The 22,302-nt window shown below is 37.5% G+C and overlaps 1 protein-coding gene across 1 annotated transcript; it reads right to left on the reverse strand.

Moving 5' to 3' along the window:
• Positions 1-234: 234 nt before the first annotated feature.
• On the reverse strand, positions 235-21,631 carry RAB7A (RAB7A, member RAS oncogene family). Its single transcript, XM_032209911.1, has 6 exons — positions 21,491-21,631; positions 7,380-7,468; positions 4,303-4,429; positions 2,430-2,648; positions 1,973-2,101; positions 235-1,515 (listed from the first exon to the last, which is right to left on the reverse strand). The coding sequence occupies exons 2-6, from the start codon at positions 7,430-7,432 to the stop codon at positions 1,420-1,422; spliced, it is 624 nt and encodes a 207-aa protein (XP_032065802.1). The 5' UTR covers positions 7,433-7,468; positions 21,491-21,631; the 3' UTR covers positions 235-1,419.
• Between the last annotated feature and the right edge of the window lie 671 nt (positions 21,632-22,302).

Consider the following 22,302-nt stretch of genomic DNA (forward strand, 5'->3'; position numbering starts at 1 on the left):
GTGACATAATTTAATATAATTCAACCGTGAATATGGTCTGTATACATTTCTGTCATATAGTTTCTCCCTTTATCACTTGTTTCTTTCTCAAAATCTTGAGTGGAAAACCTATACTTGGCAACCGTTCTCTGGCAAACCATTATCATTATAATGTGAACACTGGATAAAAACATAAAATTGGTTCTGAAGCGCCAGCTTCCACAAGGAGAAACATAGAAACAGGGAGCAAGAATGTTTGTTCTTGTTAAGTTTATTGGCGTGTTCTTTACAGAAGAGTTCTGGCTACATACTAGAGTGTAGACTTCAGGTGGAGAGGGGTGGGGTATAGAAATGCTCCATTCAAGAAAACTACAAATGCAAGGATAAGTAAGAGGGCAGAACAAAATGGCCAGGATTTCATTAGAGGAAAGGGACGTTAAGAGGAGGAAGAGGAAAGGACACTTTGCAATTAAGAATGACTGTCACTACCCAGATGGAGCTGTATCTACAAGAGTCGGATATTCCATGTTAAAATTCCTCTTTACACATTTGTAGAGTAACTGTGAAGGGGTTAAAAGGAAACAAAGCAATCATTTTGAAAACTGTATTTAATTTCTGAAGTCCAATAGTCCGGCACGCAAAATCATGCATTTGAAAATTTTCCACTACAAATAAGCCAGATAATATTTTTCAAGGAGATGAAGCTTTTTGGCTCGTAAATCAATAAAAATGTTTACATAATTCTTGCTTCTACTGTACAGAATACTGTCTCTATTTGGACTTGTGCTGCTAGCACGCTGCATTTCACAAGTGTCCTGTTCATTTCCTAAACAGCTTGTGTTTCAGTACTTAAACATGTAATTCAAGAATTTTACACTAATTTATACATTTAATCGGTTGCATATATTAACATGTACTATAAGATTCTTTTTTCCTAAAGAAGCCATTACATAATATGTGGATACTGTAAAAAGATCTGATTAGTTAAAAGTAACAAGCATTAACAGATACATACAAAACTCAACCTAGTGGGACTGAGTGCTGAGCTTGCAATGAACTATGAGTAATCACCCTTTCCAGTTGCCGCCTTCACGGGGAAACACAAGACAATTAAAGGGAAATCGTTACAGTGTATCTGTACACAGTTTCTTTCCAAGGGACATCTGGATGTAGCTTAAGTTCCAAATGTATAAGAGGTTCCTTTTTAATAACTAGAGGAGAAAGGTCTGCTACCATAAAAATGTAATGGGATGTATGATTACTGATGAAGTTGTGGGGAGGAATGAATGGGTTTACAAGTTGTTCACGATCAGGGGGCAATTTGGCCGCTGGAAATGGTATCTTTATTTCCCCCAGGAGAGGAGAAGGGCCATTTATGGTTGAAGGCCTAAGTGTGATATCGGTTTGTGAAGGACTGTGCTTAATCCCTCCAGCCCCACCTCAGCAGCTACAGCTCTCCGCAGAAGCCTTCGCTCGGTCGTTCTTGTCTAATTTGATAGGTTCCGGAAATTCATTGTAAAGCTCCACTTCAGTTTCCTACCAGGAAAGAAGACAGAGATCACCAACTGCAGTTCAAAATTACTTTGCTCAAGTTGACCAGTTCCTGCTTTGGGAATAGGAGGCATGCAAGCTTAGTGTAATTTCCAAGGAATACATTGTCTCCAAACTATCCCTTAAAAAGAAACTCTAAGCCTTTCCTGCCATGGATGGCACTGAGTACTGGAAGCGAAAGGTAGCTCATTCGGCTATTTTTTTAAACAAATCAATCCTAATGACACTAAAGATCCCACAGAAGATTCCCCCCCCCCCAAAAAAAAATAGAATGTTAAAATATTGCAAACAAGCTGGTTATTTGGAAAAGTAAACTGGATGACTGCTAATATATAAAAGACACAGCAATGGCTGTTACAGTCTATAGCCAGCCATCGGAAAGTTTGATCTTATAAGGGGGATATGAATTGATTGCCAATAGGAGGCACTAGGCAGGGCTCACCTGTTTAAGTGCATTTCGTGCAATTGTTTGGAAAGCTTGTTCCACATTAATGGCCTCCTTCGCACTGGTTTCAAAGTAAGGAATATTGTTTTTGCTGTAGCACCAGGCCTGTGCTCGTTTTGTGGTAACCTGGTAACACAGGAAGGTTATTTTAATTCAGTTAAGTTCATACATTCCTATTAATCAGCGACCCTTTGTTTATTACAAAGAACTCCACATTATTTCCTAAGCTGCAGAGGTCATGAGTGCTGAGAAATCTTTGCACACCCAAAGTTTCTTCCCAAAGCAATGTTATTCTATTTACATTCTCAAAAGCAGATATTTTATTCATGTACTTTGGTATCACATTTTGCAAAATATCCAGTCTGAAAATCTGGTTGTTAATTTGCAATCCATCCTTGGGTGGGTGGGTGGGGGCATCTGCTCTGGTTCTACTTCAATGTAGCATCCCACTTACTTGTCTATTTTCTAAGTCAATCTTGTTTCCCAGCACAACAAAAGGAAAGTTCTCAGGATCTCGTGGACTGGCTTGAATGAGAAACTCGTCTCGCCAGCTATCAAGAGTTTTAAATGTGTTGGGAGCCGTTACATCAAAAACCAGCACGCAGCAGTCCGCTCCCCTGTAGAAGGCAACTCCCAAAGACTGAAACCGTTCTTGCCCTGCTGTATCCCATATCTGCAAAGAGAAGAACACAGTAGCTTAATTGCAAATTGTCTGTTCAAATCAAAGAGAATCTGATGCTTTAAAATGTGGGATCAGCTATACTCCTCTCTTTATTTAGTGACCCTGTGTTCTTGCCTTTTGTCTTTGAAACACTCTCTGCATACCTAAGAACTCTGGGGAATAAATTGGATTCAGTGTCAGATGAAGAGACCCCACATTAAAGAGGCTGTCAGCTTCCCTCTAGAAATGCAGGGGTGGAAAAGGAAGTTGACTTTAGATCTACTCCTCTTTCTTTTATTTATAGAATCAATGTAAGGTTTTAATCATATCAGCCCAATTTTTTCATTACCACAAATAAGGAATGCCAAAGTCAACCCAGACCTCCTTTTGAGTACTGTGGTTCTGAGATAACTTATCTCCTCCCTTGGGGATGAGGAGCACTTGGGAAATTAAGTCTCTTTTGCTGCTGCTCCCCCGTCCCTTTGTTACAACTAGTTTCTTCCTTCCCCACTTGTTTTTACTATGGAATTCACAGTGGAAGAATGTCTCCCGAGCTATCTTTGTAACCACTCTAGAATAGAATAGGCCAAGATGTGTGATCTAATGAGATCTATTAATATTTGAACTGGAAATTCTGAAGACTAGCCTGATATTATCCATTACCGTGTTTCCCCCAAAATAAGACAGCGTCTTATTTTCTTTTGACCCCCGAAATAAGCGCTTCGCCTTAATTTTTAGGGAGGTCTTATTATTTTTGAGGTGCAGGAGGCGGCGAGCGTGGTCACCTCATGGCTGCTGCTGCATTGCAATATTTTGGGGGAAGGCTTATTTTAGCATATGTGTTCAAAAGCTCGACTGGGCTTATTATCTGGGGAGGTCTTATTTTCAAGGAAACAGGTAGGTACAGCAATAGTAAGATCCCATAATTAAAGATGAGTAGCAGAATTTGACAATCAATTCATTATCTTTATAATTATCAAATAACAGGAAACACGAACTATGTTAGATCTGAAATCTTTCTAAGATGGCCAGTTTATCAAATCAAGTCAATTCCCATATTGCAAGGTAACTTTAATCTGTAGCTTTTTTTGCATGCAGTTTAGTTTGACTGTAGTCAGCTTGCCATAAAAATAAAACAAAATGATGACACGAAAAGCATCCATAGGTAGTCATTAAAAACAAAGCCATTTAGTAAAAATTACGGCTATCATTAGAAAGACTTTGCTACCTGCATGTCCTCCTAAACAGGACTGTCTTTACCATTATTTTCTAAAATACATAAGGATACATCCATCCTCAGAGGTAGGCTGGAATAGTAGGAGTCACTACTGAGATGGTCATTGCTTGGGTGCTGACCCCTCTGATCTCTTCTCAGATGTGTATACTGGGAAAATGTTGTCTCTATCAGACCATTTGGGTGGGGAGAGCATGTCCCATAGTAATAAGCAAAAGCATATGTTTGTCCTAATTTCAAATTTATGAAGTTCGTGTTTCTGAAGGCCCCACACTATCTTGTTAAGATTTTTAAATTACAGCTGAACTTGCCCATCCCCTGCAAAATCTGAAAAAAAAACCCGTAAGAAATGTTCTATATGTTGGCATACATTAAATAATGGAAAACAGAAATGGGGTCTTCTATAAGAAAATGCTAAAAGCACACTCTTACCTGCATTGTGACTAATCTGTCATCCACCATCACCTCCTTGGTCAGGAAGTCTGCTCCTATTGTAGCTTTGTATTGATTACTGAATTTCTTGTTAACATACTGATTCATAAGAGATGTCTTTCCCACCCTATGCAAACAGAAAATAATTCAAGCGATGGAAAACAATAGCACAAGCTCAGTAATAATATATTCAATCCAAGTTTATAATCTTGGGCAGATAAAATGCTAGTTTGCATGCATCTCCTTTTGTTTTTTCATCTAAGTCCTTGACTTATGACTGACTGCTTAACAACTATTCAAAGTTACAACCAAGTTTACAAAAAGGAGACTTGTGACCTAGACCCAAAGTTCCAACAGTATGAATGCACTTTGGGCACTTGGCATCAGGGCTGCACTTATGGCCATCTGCAGCATCCCACAATCACATGGCACATTTTATGATGACTTTGCCAAAAACTGGCACTTATTTCCAGTTTTCAGCAAAACAGTGTCATAGTGAACAATGGATATGCTTAACTCATGCTGCAAAAATGTCATTAAAATGGCACACGCCATTGCTATCATAACTCAACTACTGCATGCATCTTAATTTCTACAATTAATACAACCTATTTATATTTATGTTTTGAGGTCAACTCAACTGACAGTAAGCCTGCAACTGATTCATTTAGAAATTACTTATTGAACTAGGGTCAGGAATACATTATCCTGTACCTACAGAAGTCTCTGCTCCAGATATCCCATAATCTACATCAACAGATTGGAAGAATGCTTTTATGTGTTCTTTATAACAGCATGTTTCTATTTACCATTTCTAGAATACAGTAGAAATAAGTAACTGGTCATACCATGTTAATTATAAACTTTAATCACTCAATGGTTCAAAATTGATTTATGAATCAAGCTTAGTCTAGTCTTCCAGATGTGTTGTAATAATACTATCACCCACATTGGTCAAAGGAATAGAATTATGAATTCTATTACTTGAATTCTGTAGCTACATCTGTTGATTGCAAGATTTACGAGAAGGAATAAAAGGATTCCTTCAGTTGCAGCTTTCCTATAACTGAAAGATAGCACTTTGCCACATACAGGTAGTCCCTAACTTACAACCGACCATTTAACAACTTTGCAAAGTTATAGTGGACATGAAATGTTTTATAGACTGTAAAGCACTTCTGGTTATCATAAAGGATCTCACTTTTCCATCTCCTTGTGATTGCCATCCCATTGTGAATATGTGACCACATTTCGGGTGTGTGGCAATCAGCTGGCATTTATGGCAGGTTGCCAAGTGAGCCATAATCATGTGTTTGCAACTTGCAATCTTCTCTGCTGGCTTCTTCAGAAGTCAATAGAGAAGCCAGCAGGGAAGATTGCAAGCGAAGAAGATAAAAGGATTTGATGTCTGTTCCAGCAGTGCTCTGAGGGATTTCCTGTCATTTCCATGTGGAGAGGGGAAATTCCTTGGTGGGCTTCAGCAATGGACCTTATTTAGCAATTATTCAAAGTTACAACAGCATCAAAAAAAGTGACATACAATTGGTCCTCGCACTTAGGACTGACTTAGCATCCCTAGAGTCATGTGATCAAAACTTGAGTGCTTGGCAATTGGCATGTATTTATGATGGTAACAGCATTCTGGGGTCATGTGATCTCCATTCATGACTTTCCCAGCTGGCTTCTAACAAATGAAATCAATGGGGGAGGGGGGAGCTGGATTAATTTAATGATCATATGATTCACTTAACAAATGGGGTCATTCACATAACAACTGTGGCAAAAACGTTTTAAGATCAGGCATGACTCTAACTGTATCCACTGAGCAACCAAAGTTCTGGTCTCAATTGTGGCTGTATGTCAAAGACTATCCATATTATAATTTGATAAACTATTATGCCTTATTATAGTGGCTGCTGCTCAGATGGTATGCATATATCGATGAGATTAGGAAACCTAGATGCCTCCGATAAATAAGAATGATGTAAAATTACAGTATTTATTTCAAGACCATTTCACTTCCAAATGTTTTTTACATGGATGTTCATGATTGTGGGAACATTATCTGAATCTCTAGCTTAATGACATTAGATTCAAGTACGCAAGTGGGATTTTTTTTTACCAATCACAATAACTGAAAAAGAGTCTCAAAGATGCATTGAGTACTTCATACTGATCTCATCTTACTGATTATATATCATCTGATTAATGATCAAAGTACAACTGACTTACTATTTCATAGAATAGTTTGTATACTATTTTACTAGCATACAAATATATTTGTATACTATATAATATATTAATAGTATTATATTCCATATACTAGTATACTAATATTATTTTAATATCAGCATCTTTTATATTTTAACTGGCATGATCTTGTGACATACATTGCTGATTGAATTATGTGTTTTTAAACCTTTAATATGACCAATGTTTATTGTTTGTACTTTTGATGTATATTGGACAGATACACACTTCTTGTTATATGGGTAGCCACATAAATTTGATAATAATACCTAGATAACTATCTTTGAAAGGTAGCCAAGCATTGGATTTCAATTTTTTTCTAGTCTGTCACATCTACTTCTCATGTAAAGCTTAAAAAAGGAAACAAAAAGCTAGCTTTTACTCCATGTACTATACTTTAAGCAATGAGAACTACTTTGCTAGAATCACAGACAAAATGCTTTGACAATTTATTCAGTGCTCCCAATCCCTGTTTATTGCTGATTTGTTATCTTACCTGGAAATTATTTTTTAATATATTTTTTCACATTTTTGTTGCTTTAAGAATCGTATGCTCATACGCTCTGCATGATATGTACTTTGTTAGGCTAGATATTTATGCTATGTTCAGTGCCCTTCCTTTGCAAAACTTTGTAAGCTGAAAGATTTTCCATAATTCTTCATTACATTTCAATTGCAGCAAAGCTTACATTTCTATATTATCTTGGGTGTTTTGTATGGCTTAGTGCAACACAATTCTCTTTGCTGACCATTTTTAAGCAATGCTTAAACCCATGCTTGGACATTCCAAGCAGCACCTAGGAGAATATTATTATACTAATACTTACCCCGAATCTCCAAGAATGATGACTTTGAGTAATACTTTCTTTCTAGAAGTCATTATTACAGAATTCAGATGAATATTCAAGTGCACTTACTAGATAAAAAGAAATTACAATATAAACATCTTACTCTGCAATCCATTTGCTTTTACAGACAAGTCAAAATACAGGTAACATATTAATATTTCATATCTTTGCAAACTAGGTACTAGGTATATTGCTTTCTCAAAACAGATGTAAAGATGGAACCACTTCATTGCAAAAAAAAAGCCTCTGTTTGGCTACTGATCAAATCCAGAGAATGCTTAGCTATTCAACTTAAGTGCCCCATAAAGTATAAAAGCAGGAAGGAAAGATTCCCCAGAAACTTCACTAATGCTGAATGCTAGCCATCTTAAAAGCATTCCAACATTTTCCTTTTTGGCTTAAACAGAAAAAATAGCCTTAGTTATCTTCTTAAAGCTGGTACGAAAAATTGTTTTAAGTTTCAGGTTAATAGTCTCAGAAATTCCTCTGTGAAAGAATGTTAGTCCTACCAGAGATTCAATTTGAGAGAAAAGTCCATAATTCTTATTTTTGTTAAGAAGTGCTTACTACAGCTTTGACACACACACACATATAGCTTAATTCCAATATGAGAACAAGTGGAAAAGAGAATGAAGTACAGCAAAATTGTACATTAGGCATAACCTTTGAGGTTACATGAAACATTTGCTCTGCAACTGTCTAAGTATAATTATGCAATCTACTGTGAACTGAAATTCCAACCAAGTATAGAATAGCAGCTTCATTTAAAATGTCCAACAAGGCTATGATTATTAGGCTTGTAAATTGTGAAGACCTGTTAGTACCTATATTCTGCTGTGTAAGTTTCACAAATGTTGAACATTAAAGAAAATACCATTATGGATTGCAAGCTCCTTAATGTAGATATAATGCTGCAGAGAAACATTGCGTGCCAAAAAAAGGAAGTGTCCAAATGCAAAAGTTGCAGCTAGTTTAAAAAATATTAAGGCACAGTTGAATCATTTGTCTTTCAAGAAGAAACTAGAAGAACAAATCATAAGGTGAAATTTTAATGTAGGGCGCAGTGTTCCATTATTTCCCAAATTCTAGTACCGCATTTTTCTGAGTATAAGATGCACTTCCCCCCTAAAAATTTCAGTATGTCTTATAGACCGAATATGGGCCTATTTTTGGGTTCTTGAACCCTCTGCTCATCACCTTTTCTCCTTCCCCGGCCCTCAGAAGCACCCTGCAGTGCTCTGCATGGCCCATTTTCGCCAAAAATGGACCCATTTTTGGTCTCCTGAACCCTCCATACATCATGTTTTCGCTCTCCCCGCCCCTAGAAGCAATCTGCAGGCCAATAATGGGCCTGATTTCTGTCTGCAAAGTGCTTCTGGCAGCCGGGGTGGGTGAAAACGTGATGTGCAGAGGCCAAAAACTATTTGTTTGTTTGTTTTCTTCTGCTAAATCTAGGAGCATCTTATAGTCAAAAAATACGGTAAATCAAAGAGGACTTGATCATAGCAAACCATGCTAACAATTTGAGTCATTTGCATCATGACATCATCACACAAACGATAAATGCAGTACTGCAGTATTCAAATACTCTCTCTTTGAGGGATATGGGTGCTCATAAATATGAAATTTAAATAATAAATGAAATAAAGTTGCAATGACATTTAGTTCCCTTCCAAGAAAGTCCATTGCACTGAGTAAATCATGGTTTTATTGTACTGCTCTAAAAAATAAAACTAGCCCTTATTTTTAAAAGACCACCTAACATGGGATTCATTTCCTCCATGTTATCTTCAATGATGGGGATTCAATGTATTAAGGTTCTGTTGATTCAAATAATTTTTCTTTCAGATGTTTGAATTATGAATACAACTTTGAAAGCCACAGCTCTCACGTAAACTTTTTGTTCATGACAGCACTGCTTTCCAAATGCCAATGGAGCTACTCAGTACCAGCAGAGCACAACTGCAATTATTAACACTTACATGATTAAATGCTACTACTATAACAACGCAAAATTAATTAGCACCTACTTCAGTTAGCAACTACAAGGCTTAACCTTGGTTCAGAAAGCATTTAAACATACCCAGGGGGAAAATCTTTGTAATTTTAATACAAATTAGTCAAAGAACTTTCAATAGAATTCAGATATCAATCAGTAAAATTGAGGCATTCATTTATTTATTAGACAAACCCTGCAGTCCTGCCACCCTTACCACCTTCAAGGAAAAACATCCAGGATACAATAGTATAAGGATTATAAAAACAATAATATTGAAAAATATTTTTAGACAGTATCAATAACTTTATGGCATTATCTTCATTAATTAAAAAATCTTTCTGGAACAGCTTTTTAAAAAATTGCATCCCAAAGACAAAAAGGGTCAGAGCAGATCTCTGGTGGTAAAGTATTCAGCAAAAAAGGGACTTGGTTGTTTTCCTGCAGATGTTGCATTACCCAACTAGGTAACATCTGTGCTACTGATGATGATGCCTTGGAAATCATAATGACTAGCACTGATTATGTTATCTAGTTTGGGTACTGAAACCTCTGCAAGAAAACAATCAAGCTCAGAGAGCACCAAGGGCTTCTCATTTCAACCTGAGCTGCAAAGATTCTCCTTTATTGGTAAACAAAGGGACTATTTGTGTGGAAATTATCTCCTAAATCTCCTCCTTCTAATCTGCCAAATTGGGAACTACTAACATTATTCATAAAACATTATGTAATGTTATCAAGTGTGCACTTTCCTATAAATTTTAACAGATTTAACTGGTAAAAATTCCATGAAAAAATACCATTTTTAAAGATAAAATGAGGCCTTATCAATAGTGCCTTTGATATAATCTATGAAATTTGAAAAATCTATAAAAAATTAGCACTCTATACCAGCAGCCATCATAGTTATTACAAATATAAAAAGTCCTAACATTAACAATTAGTTAATGTATACCATACTGTTGTCCATATCCTTTTGGAGTTATGGTTTATTTCTGACAAAATGGTATTTCATAGGAAGCTAATTACTCAAAGTTTCATCATTGTACTATTTTGAGAAAAACGGATACTGTAAATCAATGTTTTCCAATTAGTAGCTTTCAGTATGTAGATTTCAACCCTCAAAATACTCAATCACAGTACCACAATTTAAAAGTGTTACATATTCCAAATTTGTTCAGTTTAGAAAAGACTGCTGTGGCTATTTTAAGGTATGACTCCATTGTTGATTTATTTCTTCTAAGGCATACCAGTCTATATGTAAGTTCATTTTCCCAACTAAATAACTTTGCTAAATGCCTTAGCATACAACACCAAACTTTGGAGGGGGATTTTGAATTCCAGTCATGTGATGATATAGGGGATTTAATGAACTGTTTGCTATTTTGATAAAGATAACAAAGGTGAGAATAACTGAGGTTAAAGAATTGAATTTTAGTATTTGCACATATGAAGTAAGCTTTATTGATAATTATATTTTTTTATTGCTGTATTTCTCTTTATTCCCTCAGGTTACCATAGGAACAATACTTGGCACAAGTCTGCACAATCAGATTACAACATGTGTGGGCTCAGAATGCTTAATCACATTCCTTCCTTCATGGAGAAAGCACTTCATAATTTCTTTTCGCTATAAGATCTTACTTTTATAGAAGTGTGATTTTAAACTCAAGGTTTGCTAGTTCCTCTGAAAGAGTATGAAGTTGAACAGTATTTATTCTATGGATTCTGAATGAAGACAGATCAAAGTGATTCCTTGGATGAGAGTCATGATACCAACTGTATCTTCCTCAAACCAAGCAGTAAAGCAGGGTTGTCAAACTCAAGGTCCGCGGGCCAAATTTGGCCCACAGATGCTTAGTCTGGCCCATGGGGCCACCCTGGAAACAGCGAAGGGCTGGCCTGCGGTGCTTGTGCCAATGAACACCCCCCCAAAAAAAACTCTGTTTTCGCTGGCAGTGGGTTGCAGGAAGTTGCCGCAGCTGAAAATGGAGCTCAGGAGTCTGTTTTCTATGTCAGAGTGCTCAGGCCGCCACAGGTGCTCCAAAAGGAAAGATGTCGAGCTGGCCATGCTCACCCTGGCCAAGCCCCCCCCCCCACCAAGGTCAAACACAATTCTGATGCGGCCCTCAATGAAATCAAGTTTGACACTCCTGCTGTAAGGACATTAATAAGCTTCCCACTGTAATTTAAAATAAGGTTTACCTGGGAATAGCCTTGGCAAGAATGATCATGATGGTTATTTCCAATTATTCTCTATAAAGAACTTATAAGAATCATTCTGTATAGTTTTCCATAGAAAGTTTAAGACTATCCTTAGTGCAACAATGAACAGTGAGCGAGCCTTCCAGTCCAGAAACTTCCATATAATAGAAATAGCACTTAGACTTATATACCACTTCTCTCTAACCAATTAACAATCTCAGCATATTGGCCCCAACAATCTGGGTCCTCATTTTACCCACCTCGGATGGAAGGCTGAGTCAACCTTGAACCGGTGAGAATCGAACTGCTGGCAGCGGGTAGAATTAGCCTGCAATACTGCATTGTAACCACTGCGCCACCACAACACATAAGGACAGATGCACTCTCTTACATGTATCCACCTTTACTTCTTCAATAAACATTGATTTTTCTCAAACTATACCCTATCCATTACTTTTTTCAAGCATTTGCACATCTAGAAATTGCTCCATTCATTTTCCCATTTCTACTTTTGCTTATTTACCATATAACTTGCAATCATACACTCCATTTTTCCATCAAGCACAGCTCAGTCATAATTTTGGGATCCATGCTTGTTACGGCCATGTAATCTAACTTTCTGAGCATTAATTCTCAGCCAAAAATGCAGCATGGCTTACAAAGAACATTCGCATCTTTAAATATTTTAATAAATATGCTAAATTAATCAATAGAATACATTCTTTTACTATTTATTCAGTATCAAACCATTAAAGCATTCTATTTATTCTCACACATTTACTTCCTCTTATATACCAATCTTATATTCAGCAGCCATCTTTTAATTCCATTGCCATGGGGGAAAAGTCCATAATTCCAATCTATTTCCTTTATTCCACATCTTCTCTTTTAACTTTAATTGTTCATTACTTTCTCTAATTAATTTATTTAACAGCATAACAGAAGGGATCGTGGAGGTTTTCTAGTCCAACAACTGCTCAAGCAGGAGACTTCTACCGGCAAATGGCTGTCCAATCTCTTCTTAAAAACCTCCAGTTATGATGGAGCACCTACTTCAGTTAGCAACTATCATTTTCTCTACACACATATTTTCCTTTCACTCTTGGTTTTGCATCAATACTTCTTATCCACAGCTTCTTCTACTTTATCATTCTACCAAACATGCTAGTTCGTACTTCTCAGCATAACTCCATGTACTTTAATGCTTTTCTGTCATACAGTTCTTTCCCTCTGATCCAATTAGCTTCCACCCACTCTTCTCTTACATTCACTTTTGATTCAATTTTGTTGGATGATTAATCTATCTTCTAATACCTTTTCCATTCCATCAAGTATGGATCAGACCTTAGAGGAACTGTTTTGTAATGGTTCTGATTTTTGTCCTATGTATACTCACGCAGCCCATGGTATTGGGGAAATGTTTGAATCTACATAGATTGTTGACGCCCATAAGTTTCTCCTTGTACAGTGTACAAAATCCATATAAAATTACTTAAAAATATTGATTTGGAGTAAATTGAGGATACCTAGCTCATTACTTCTTACTACAAAATCCAAAAGAAACATAACATTACTTTTATCTGAATATGGATGAGGAAAAGCAAACTGAAATCAAGTCAGAGAATATGGTGAAGCTGTTGATAAGGGGAAACCAGAATCAGGGATTGAGATGGTCATTTTGAATTGCGCACCCCTGGAAAAAACAGATTTGCATCTGAGAGTGCTCCTTATCCCCAATATATTTACTATTTATTTACTATTAATTCTTATTGTTTGTAATTTGTATTGTTATGGCTTTATTTTCACAATTCAATCAATAGCAATAGCAGTTCAACTTATATACCGCTTCATAGGGCTTTTAGCCCTCTCTAAGCGGTTTACAGAGTCAGCATATTGCCCCCATAGTCTGGGTCCTCATTTCACCCAGCTCGGAAGGATGGAAGGCTGAGTCAACCTTGAGCCGGTGAGATTAGAACCGCAAAACTGCACATAGCAGTCAGCTGAAGTGGCCTGTAGTACTGCACTCTAACCACTGCGCCACCTCGGCTCTAAATCAACCCACAGACACAACAACTCTACTTTAGCCTAGTATAATATGTTAAATGAACCCAACTATTAAGTTAGGTAAAGTGTGTCATTTGCTCATAGGCAGTATTATGTAATTTTTACTTAGTTCTACATTACAAAAATACTGGTTCTGAATTAGTCATACTTGTTGCAGTCATTGTTCCTGCTAAAAATATATTCTCCCATAAATTTCACAATATTTAGTAATTTTACTGGTTTTCCTTCAAGTCTTTTTCCCCCAGAAGACTTTAGGGAATTGAATAATCTTGCCAGGATTTAATTATTTGTCTAACAATTAATAATGGAAAATCAGACTAATAGATTTGAGAAGACATGTTACATTTGACAGCACCCACTAAAAGCAACACTTAAAAAATCAGCTGCATCTTTAGCTATATATCCTTGATGCTGGCAAAATACTCTTACAAAAAAGCACACCTTTAAGCAGCAACAAAGGTATCATCATCAGGCAGCCTTAAACGCAGCTGCTGCATCAATTTTTCATTTTTATTAAAAAAAACATCATAAACAAATATGCTTGCAGCAAGATATGCCAGGCTAGTTAAGTATTGTACTAAAAACTACTAAGTCTATGAAATAGCTGTATGAAAAGCTATGCTATTTCAATACAGGTAGTCTTCAACTTACAACCATTTGTTAGTGACCATTTGAAATTACAACAGCACTGATAAAGGTAACTTAAAATTTGTCCTCATGCTTACAATTGTAGCAGTATCCCCATGGTCACCTGATCAAAATTTGGTTGCTTGGCAACCAGCATGTATTTATGATAGCTGCAGTTCCTGGGGTCATTTGATCACCATTTGTGATCTACCCAGATGACTTCCAATGGAAAAATCAATGGGAAGTTATATTCAGTTAACAACCATGGCAAACAAAAGTAAATTTGAGTATGACTCACTTAACTTGCTTAGCAACAGAAATTCTGATCCCAATTGTGATTATAAGTGAGATCTACCTATACACTATTTGGTTATAACACCTACCCTAAGCTTTCACTACACAAATGTGCTTTATCTAGTAGAGCTCCCTGAACCAGCTCTCTATATGCTGAGTTTAAATATTTGAAAAACTCATCAGCAATGCTAATCTGAAAAGTAGGGAAATGTTAGCTGAGTGAAAATCTTTTCTGACTGGTGCATTTCAAAAGTGTTAATTACAACTTTCACAGTAGCTAAACATTTCTCCTATATTTTAGATATCTTAACTGCTGAGCATTAGTTTGCACAATGCTTAAGTCCTCAAATAGTAAATGTTCCAGTTCTAAGTAACACTAGCAAGAATTTAAGCTCTCTATACATTGCCCCTACTTTTGCTTAAAGGGATGCTTACACTCATTAAATATTAATATTTAGAGAATGCAATTTGTCTGCTTGAAGCAATTTCACCATGCATCTCAAGTAGCTATGCTGGTAGCAGCTTCATTTTCCACTCTCCGTTTATAACTTAACCAAAACTGTGATCAAGAGCAGCCAAGAAAACTGAAATATAATTGGCATGAGTGCCAGCATTATTGCCTCTATTTGTCTAAAATCCGCTTCTGAATATCTCACTGCCTACCACAGCTATTTATGGTGTCAATATAAATAGAATCATATTCTAGAGTGAACTAAAAAAAAGAGATATTAATTGGCACTTAACGCATTCAATTATCTTCCAAAGAATACCATCAGCACTCTTAAGCTTGCAATTTCCATATATTATAAATTGCAATTTCCATCTATTGAGTATGATCAAATATCAGACTATAGAAACCTGGAATGATCTAGATTAGAAAAACAAGAATAAAACATGAAAAGCTAATGGCAGACATAAACGAGTGCTTTCTTAAATAGAATACTGCAAGATTTCGACATTAATTCCCTCAAAAGAGATGCCTAACAGTATATAAGTGTATCTGAATTTAAAGGATCTGAATGGAGTACAAAAGTCTTCAGCTGAACCCTGGTAAGACTGGATGGTTCCTACAAAGATTATGCCATCTTTGGTGCTAGATGGCAAGGCACTGCCCCAGGCAGACCCAGCATGTTATCTGGGACTCCTCAAGATTCATGATTCCTGCTCAAAAAATATGTTGTAATTGTAGCTGGGAAAGTATTTGCATTGCATTCCATTACAACAGGCAGAGAAGGAATAGTAAGGGTTTTATTGATCGGTAGTTGTATTTGATGGGTACCAAGAGATGGCCTTCTCCGTTATGCCTTATGGAACAATATCCCCACCAAAGTTAGGATAGCTCTTTTTGTTATTGTTTAGGAATTCCCATAAGACCCCAGGCAATGGAAAATAGAGAAATTCTTGATGGCTCAACTATGATTGATATTCTTGCTCTCTGTGAAGTTTGTATATTTTAAATGTGTTGATAATTAAAATTAAAATTATGACCTTTATAATTAGTTTTATCTGTTGTTTTATTCAATTGTTGTATCTACCCAGAGTCACTTTATGTGAGATAACTGGTCATATAAATGTGATTGATAAAGCCAATGTTTTTAGTAATGCTGGCAGAGGCTAAATGGTCTTGTTGTATTCGGGTCTTTTCCCGTGTAAGATTGAGATTGTCTTGGCAACGTTTTGGCGAGGTCTCACTCGCCATCTTCAGGCTGGGTTTTGGGCTTAAAACACCAGCCTGAGGATGGCGAGTGAGACCTCGCCGAAACGTTGCCAAGACAATCTCAATCTTATATGGGAAAAGACCCAAATACAAGGAGACCAGTATACTTACACCCGTGAAAATCTACAAACACACACACACACAGACACAATAGTGTAAATCCAATATTGCTCCAAATTTGATAGGGGATCTGACAAATCATAGTTTAGAACAGCTCTGTAAATACAACATGATAAACAACAATCAAAACAAATTGCATTACTTGGTGTAATGTGTTTCTCAGAGCTATTAGCTGGCAGCTGAGCAAGATACAGAAGTAACTTGTAAAGAAGAGAGCAATTAAAATAGCAATGTGGAAGAATTAAGTGAATGAGGGATTTGTCTAACACAAAATAGTTATCAGGCTAGAGACATCGTGAGACCATGAGTTTTAAGTATGAAACCAGTTATGTGACTTTGGACTCTCACTATTCTCATTCTACAGCCCTAGGAAACCACTTCTGAAAATGTTCTCAAGAAAACTGCAGGGACTTGTTCAGGCAGTTGCCAAGACTGACCTGAAGGCAGAGGTGGAGGCACATGAGCATTTGGGAAAGAAAAAACATGTTAACAGACAAGGCCACTACCAACTTTGCCTATTACTGTGGACTAGTCATAATTCACATTTTATGAAAGTTCAGTAATAGCATCTTTTAATTAAATAATATTGATGATTTCTCATCATACTTATGAAATTAGATGGGACTTAGGATTCCAATAATGTGTCACTGCCTATTTAATATTGCTTCTATATTAATGGTGAAAGGTCTAAAATTGATCTCAGCATGAATTGCACTGTTATTTGATATGAAATTGACACTGCTAAGTGATAGGAAAAGTATCATTCTGTAAACAAACACTGAGTTATCTACTTCTAAACAAAACTAATATAGCCTTTTCACATTATAGCTTTGTTTATAACTACTTGTTACTCCATTTATATGGTTACCTCAGGAATACTGTAATCACCTGTCTTCCATGCCTACTCATTCTATTGTCAGAGAGAATATACCAGTATAAGCTCTTCAAGTTCAACATTTATGAGTGAGTAGCAATGAAATTTAATTATGTACTTATCCTCAGATTTAAAAGAAATTACCCCACTTCTGACCAAATAAACCTGGTTTTGCCATACATGCGTTTAACATAAATTATGTTTTCAGATGCCTTCAAGTTAGTGGGGGCTCCTGGTCATTGACTGGACTAGAAGTGGTTTGACATTGCCTTCTTCCTAAAACTGAGCGATAGCAGTATGGCCAAAGTTATCTAGCTGATTTGCTGCCACATATCTCTTGGTTTCAAGCATGATGCTTTAACCACTACACAAAAACCTATCTCTTAGTGAGTAGTCCAGGAACACAGAACATTGCCTTACAACAAATCAGATTTGCAGTTCAATAGTGTCAATATTGATTGGAAACAATTCTCCATATTTTTTATATCTACAATATTTTGTTGCAAATCAGATGCCCCATCGTCCTCTTGTGTAATCAGTTGTAGACAATTCTTAAACCTATGAAAATATATTCATAAATAATATATGCAAAATCTCCATCAGAAAAAGCTTGAACTAATCTTATCAAGTAGTTAGACTCACAATAATGAGTTATAAAGTTTATAAATGAGTTTATAAATATCCATGGTGAGAAAAATCTGTTTTTGGTTCCTAGTAATCACACTCAACTTATTTTTTCTGAGGTGAACTCACAGTCAGAGTAATGTGATGGTTAAACCATCTGATTGATACCAGGTAAACTCAGATACTAATACATCCTTAGCCATGAAAACTACTGGATGATGTTGGGCAGCCAATCTAATAGGGTTGTTGTAGGGAGGGAAAAAGAAAGAGAAATGCTATGTATGCTATCCTAAGCTCTTGAATACAAATACAGGTTATTTGGCAAATAAAGGTCATTTTCCAGTTACACAAAACACATTTTAGAACTATCCAACCATTGCAGTGCCATAAATTGACTGGTAACACTAGGATACTGCTCTAAGCTATGGGGGAGATGGCCAAAAGTACTATAACATCCAATCAATATATTTGTTTTGTAATAATTTTTAAGGATAACAAAGACATATTTAACATAAAAGTATGCTGTTGAGTTCAACACTTTTAATATGCCACTTTAACTTTTAAAATGAATTGGGGGAAAATTAAGAGTTTGAAAGTACAACCTAGTAACCTTAAGGGAGATACCAATACACATATTATATACTATTTTAAATAGAAGGTACTATAAGGTTGGCCTTTATTTATAGTCCAAGAACAAGTTCAAATATAGGCATAGTATCATAAGATTCTGTAATTGGTCTAGAAGCTACTATGGATTTGCTCACACTAACAACAGTTCTATAGCATTAGATGCAAGTCTCCTACAGATCCGCCACTACTCAAAACTTCACCTGTATGAAGCAACAATTAAGCTTTATATATTAGGATGTAAGGATATGTTTGTATTATTTGCCAACAATTTTCAGTACAATAAACCAACAATTCTCAAGCTATGGGTTAGGATCCTGAAAACAGGGGTGAGGCCAAGGGTATAATTTTTGAAAACATTGCACAGGTAGGATTGGAAATGCTGTCAAAATTTAATTCTGGGATGTGCTAATTTTTCATGGGCAAGCTCTAGAGGGCAGTATTGATACTACAAAATTTAATAACCTTGTTGAGTTTAAATTGAACTATTAAAGGAGTGTATTTATTCCCTGCCATTGTCTCATGGGTGTTTTTCTTCTTTTTCAAAAGGCAACTGGGTTGTTTTTCCTTGAGGAAAGAAGAAAACTTTTTGCTTCTCATCCAGGAAGCGTCACCATCTATCCTTCCATCACCACTGATGAAACTTCTTGGATGAGAAGCAAAATATTTTCTTCAAGGAAAAACCAGCCCAATTGCCTTTTGAAAAAAGCACCTGAGATAGCTATGACTTACATGACTGAGAATGTCCAGACATTCCTTGCCATTATTCATAGAAAATTATCCAATTGAAATATCTACTTTGAATAATTGATGTCTTAAAATTTATTTCTTTTCAGTTATATTAACTGAATTTTAAGGCAAAGCATATGACAAACCTCGCCTTTACAGAAATTGATTACTACAGAGCCTATTTTCTATATCACAATTTCCAAAGCAATAGCTTGTATATACGTTTCCCTTAGAAACACTTGATGACATTTAATCCCTAGATAAATTGCACTTAACTACTCATGAACTAAATCATGTGCTTAATCAGCTGCTGCAATCACAAGGAAGGACAGCATACTTGCTCTTCCCAGCTAAGGAGGGAAAACATAGAACAGGATATATACATGGATTCCATTTAATATAGTTTAATTTTACTACCAGTAACTTAATAAAAAAAATTACTTTGAGAGACACACATTCTATAAATCATATCTAGGCTATACATTCATTTGAGCCCAGAAATATTTAGAACAGTTAAAGGTATTGCTTAGCTTTCATTGGGATATGCAATTATCACAGTAAAATCAATTTAGTGGCCCAATCCATTATTGTCATTTGCCTTAAATTGCCAGGCTTTAAATACCTAAATATGGCACACACTGCTTCTTCAGTATGAAGACATATTCATATGCAATAGTACCAAAGATAAGGTTAGCTCTCTTCAAGGGTATCAATGAGTAAAGTCTTGAAACCTAGTTTTACCCTGAGTCATTTGTTGTCTAGCATTCCGATTAAGTGCTTATGGCACTGCTTTGTTTACCATCCTTAACTTAGTAAATCACATCATGTTTAGACAGTGAGATAACATTGTGAGCCCCAACCGATTTATCATTCACATACTCAAAGGAAACTCTTGTATTAGATTGAGCTCAACTGTCCTTGTACATAATCGCTCAATTGATTCCACTCTTGAATTTACTCTCAATAGTATTGTCTAAGGCAGTGGTTCCCAACCTTTTTTTTTGGCCATACCCCACCTAAGCATACCCCACCTAAGCATCTCTAAAATCCTGCCCTCCCCCATATAATTTTTGTTTTACTCAAAGTGAACTCTACTCACAAAGGAAGCCTAAAAGGCCATTAACTTGGTTTAAGCAAGGTTCAAATTGCTCCCCTGTGGGGCATGGGACCCACATTGGGAAGCACTGGTCTAAGACAACACAGAAAGGCTTCTTGCAGCACAACCTGGATTATATAAATCATACAAAACCGCATTAAGGTTCAGGTAGAATGATCCTCTGATACTCATATTAAGATGGCAGTATTAAATCGGGGGGGAGGGAATTTCTATTTACTCAGAACAATACAGGCATTTTCAAGCTGGGAGGTGGGGTGGGAAAAGCAGCAAGGTACGGGATACCTTGGTAAGTAGCTTTGGACATTTGAAAAAAATGCACAGAAAGCTCCCGCTTGTTTGAGTATCGAAGTTCGATATTTACCGAACAACAAATTGAAGCCGGGCCAAAGTCATGAATCCGTATTCTATTAAGTCTCCAATTGGGCACTAACAGGAAGCGTTATTGTTTAGCCAGCAAAGGCGGGCAAGGAGGAGGGCTCAGCAGCTCTCTCACCTTTCAGTTTTCCAGCGATGGGCCAGGAACCAGCTACGGTCAACCCAAAACCAGGCAACCCTTACAACGGACAGTGGGTTTTCCTCAAGTCCACGTTTCTTTGTTCCGGAGAAACGGAGGGGGGTGGAGAAAGAGACGGAAGGACAGGAGCCACCCCTCTCTCCAAGCTTCTTCATAGGGACATCCTACCGGCAGCCTCCTCGCCTTGCCAAACCTCCGCCCACCGCAGACGGATCGTTATTCAACGGCTGCCTCTTCCCCCCACCAACCCCCCTTGAACTGGTCCTATGGAGAACTACCTCCCCCGCGCCTCTCTCCCCAGCCCCAAAGCGAACAGGGCGGGGCCCCAGGCGGCCGCTCCCTCCTCCCGTCGCGAAGGCGGTCGAGGAAGGGGGGAAAAATAAGGACAGCGACAAAGGAATTCTCCCCCCCCCCTCGGATGCCCCCGACAGAGCCGCGCCCTTCTACTCCCCGTTCTCCAACCCAGTGGGCTAAGCGAGCGCCCCCCGCCCTCCCGCAAAGCCGTTAGGCCGCTCTCCAGGCAACAAGACCCCCCCCCGCGTTGGTGCCGCTCCGGGGCCCCACCCGCGCCGTCAGACTCACCGTGTAAAAACAACGAAACCCGGCTTTATGGCAACTGTTCCTCCGCACCCCTCAGGACCTTCAACCCTCCGCTCCCTTCGGCTCCGCTTTAATGGGGCCAAACACCCTCCCCGCTTTCACTTCCGCCTCTTGCTCATCCCTTCCGGTCACGCGACCTGCCCGGCGTCTTGATTGCACTGACGTATAAAAAGGGCGGGGCCAAAGGTCGGACGGGCTTCGGGGAGCCTTTGGTTCTAATTTACGGCAGGCTCACGCTCTAGCCTACCGTTTGGCAGCGGCTCTATGATACGCGTCATTGTGGACCCCCCCCCCTTGCAAAATTCTGAAACGGGGTTTGTCAATGGTGTCCTGCTCCGGGTTCAGTTTATTAAGCAGCAAACATCTGCTTCCAGCATGAACCTTTTTTTTAAAAAAACAACAACGTGAGCTTCGTTCAATGGGCGGGAACTTATTTTGGAGTAAACAGGTATCAGATTGCTTGACAAACAGATTACGAAATCCATTCGCTTCAAAGGGACTTTCCTCGATAGTCAATATTAACACTTTGCTGCCTACCTACTTCGTTCCCTGAGCTTGTTGTCCCAGCACTGTAACATTAATCAGTCCGTCTCTATTAAAGCAAAATGTCACACCCGGAACATTGAAGTGTAAGGCAAGAGGAGTGGAGACAATGCAAGCATCTATGGGGAGAACAAAGATAGTATCCAGTACTCCATTCACTTATAGAAAAGTGAGAATTGGTATGTCAGGAGAAAGATAAAAATTGAATGCAGCAGAACTGAGATATTTAAGAAGTGTATGTGGCAATTCAA

This window comes from Thamnophis elegans, chromosome 2 (genome assembly GCF_009769535.1).
Source record: "Thamnophis elegans isolate rThaEle1 chromosome 2, rThaEle1.pri, whole genome shotgun sequence".
Classification (NCBI taxonomy): Eukaryota; Metazoa; Chordata; class Lepidosauria; order Squamata; family Colubridae; genus Thamnophis; species Thamnophis elegans.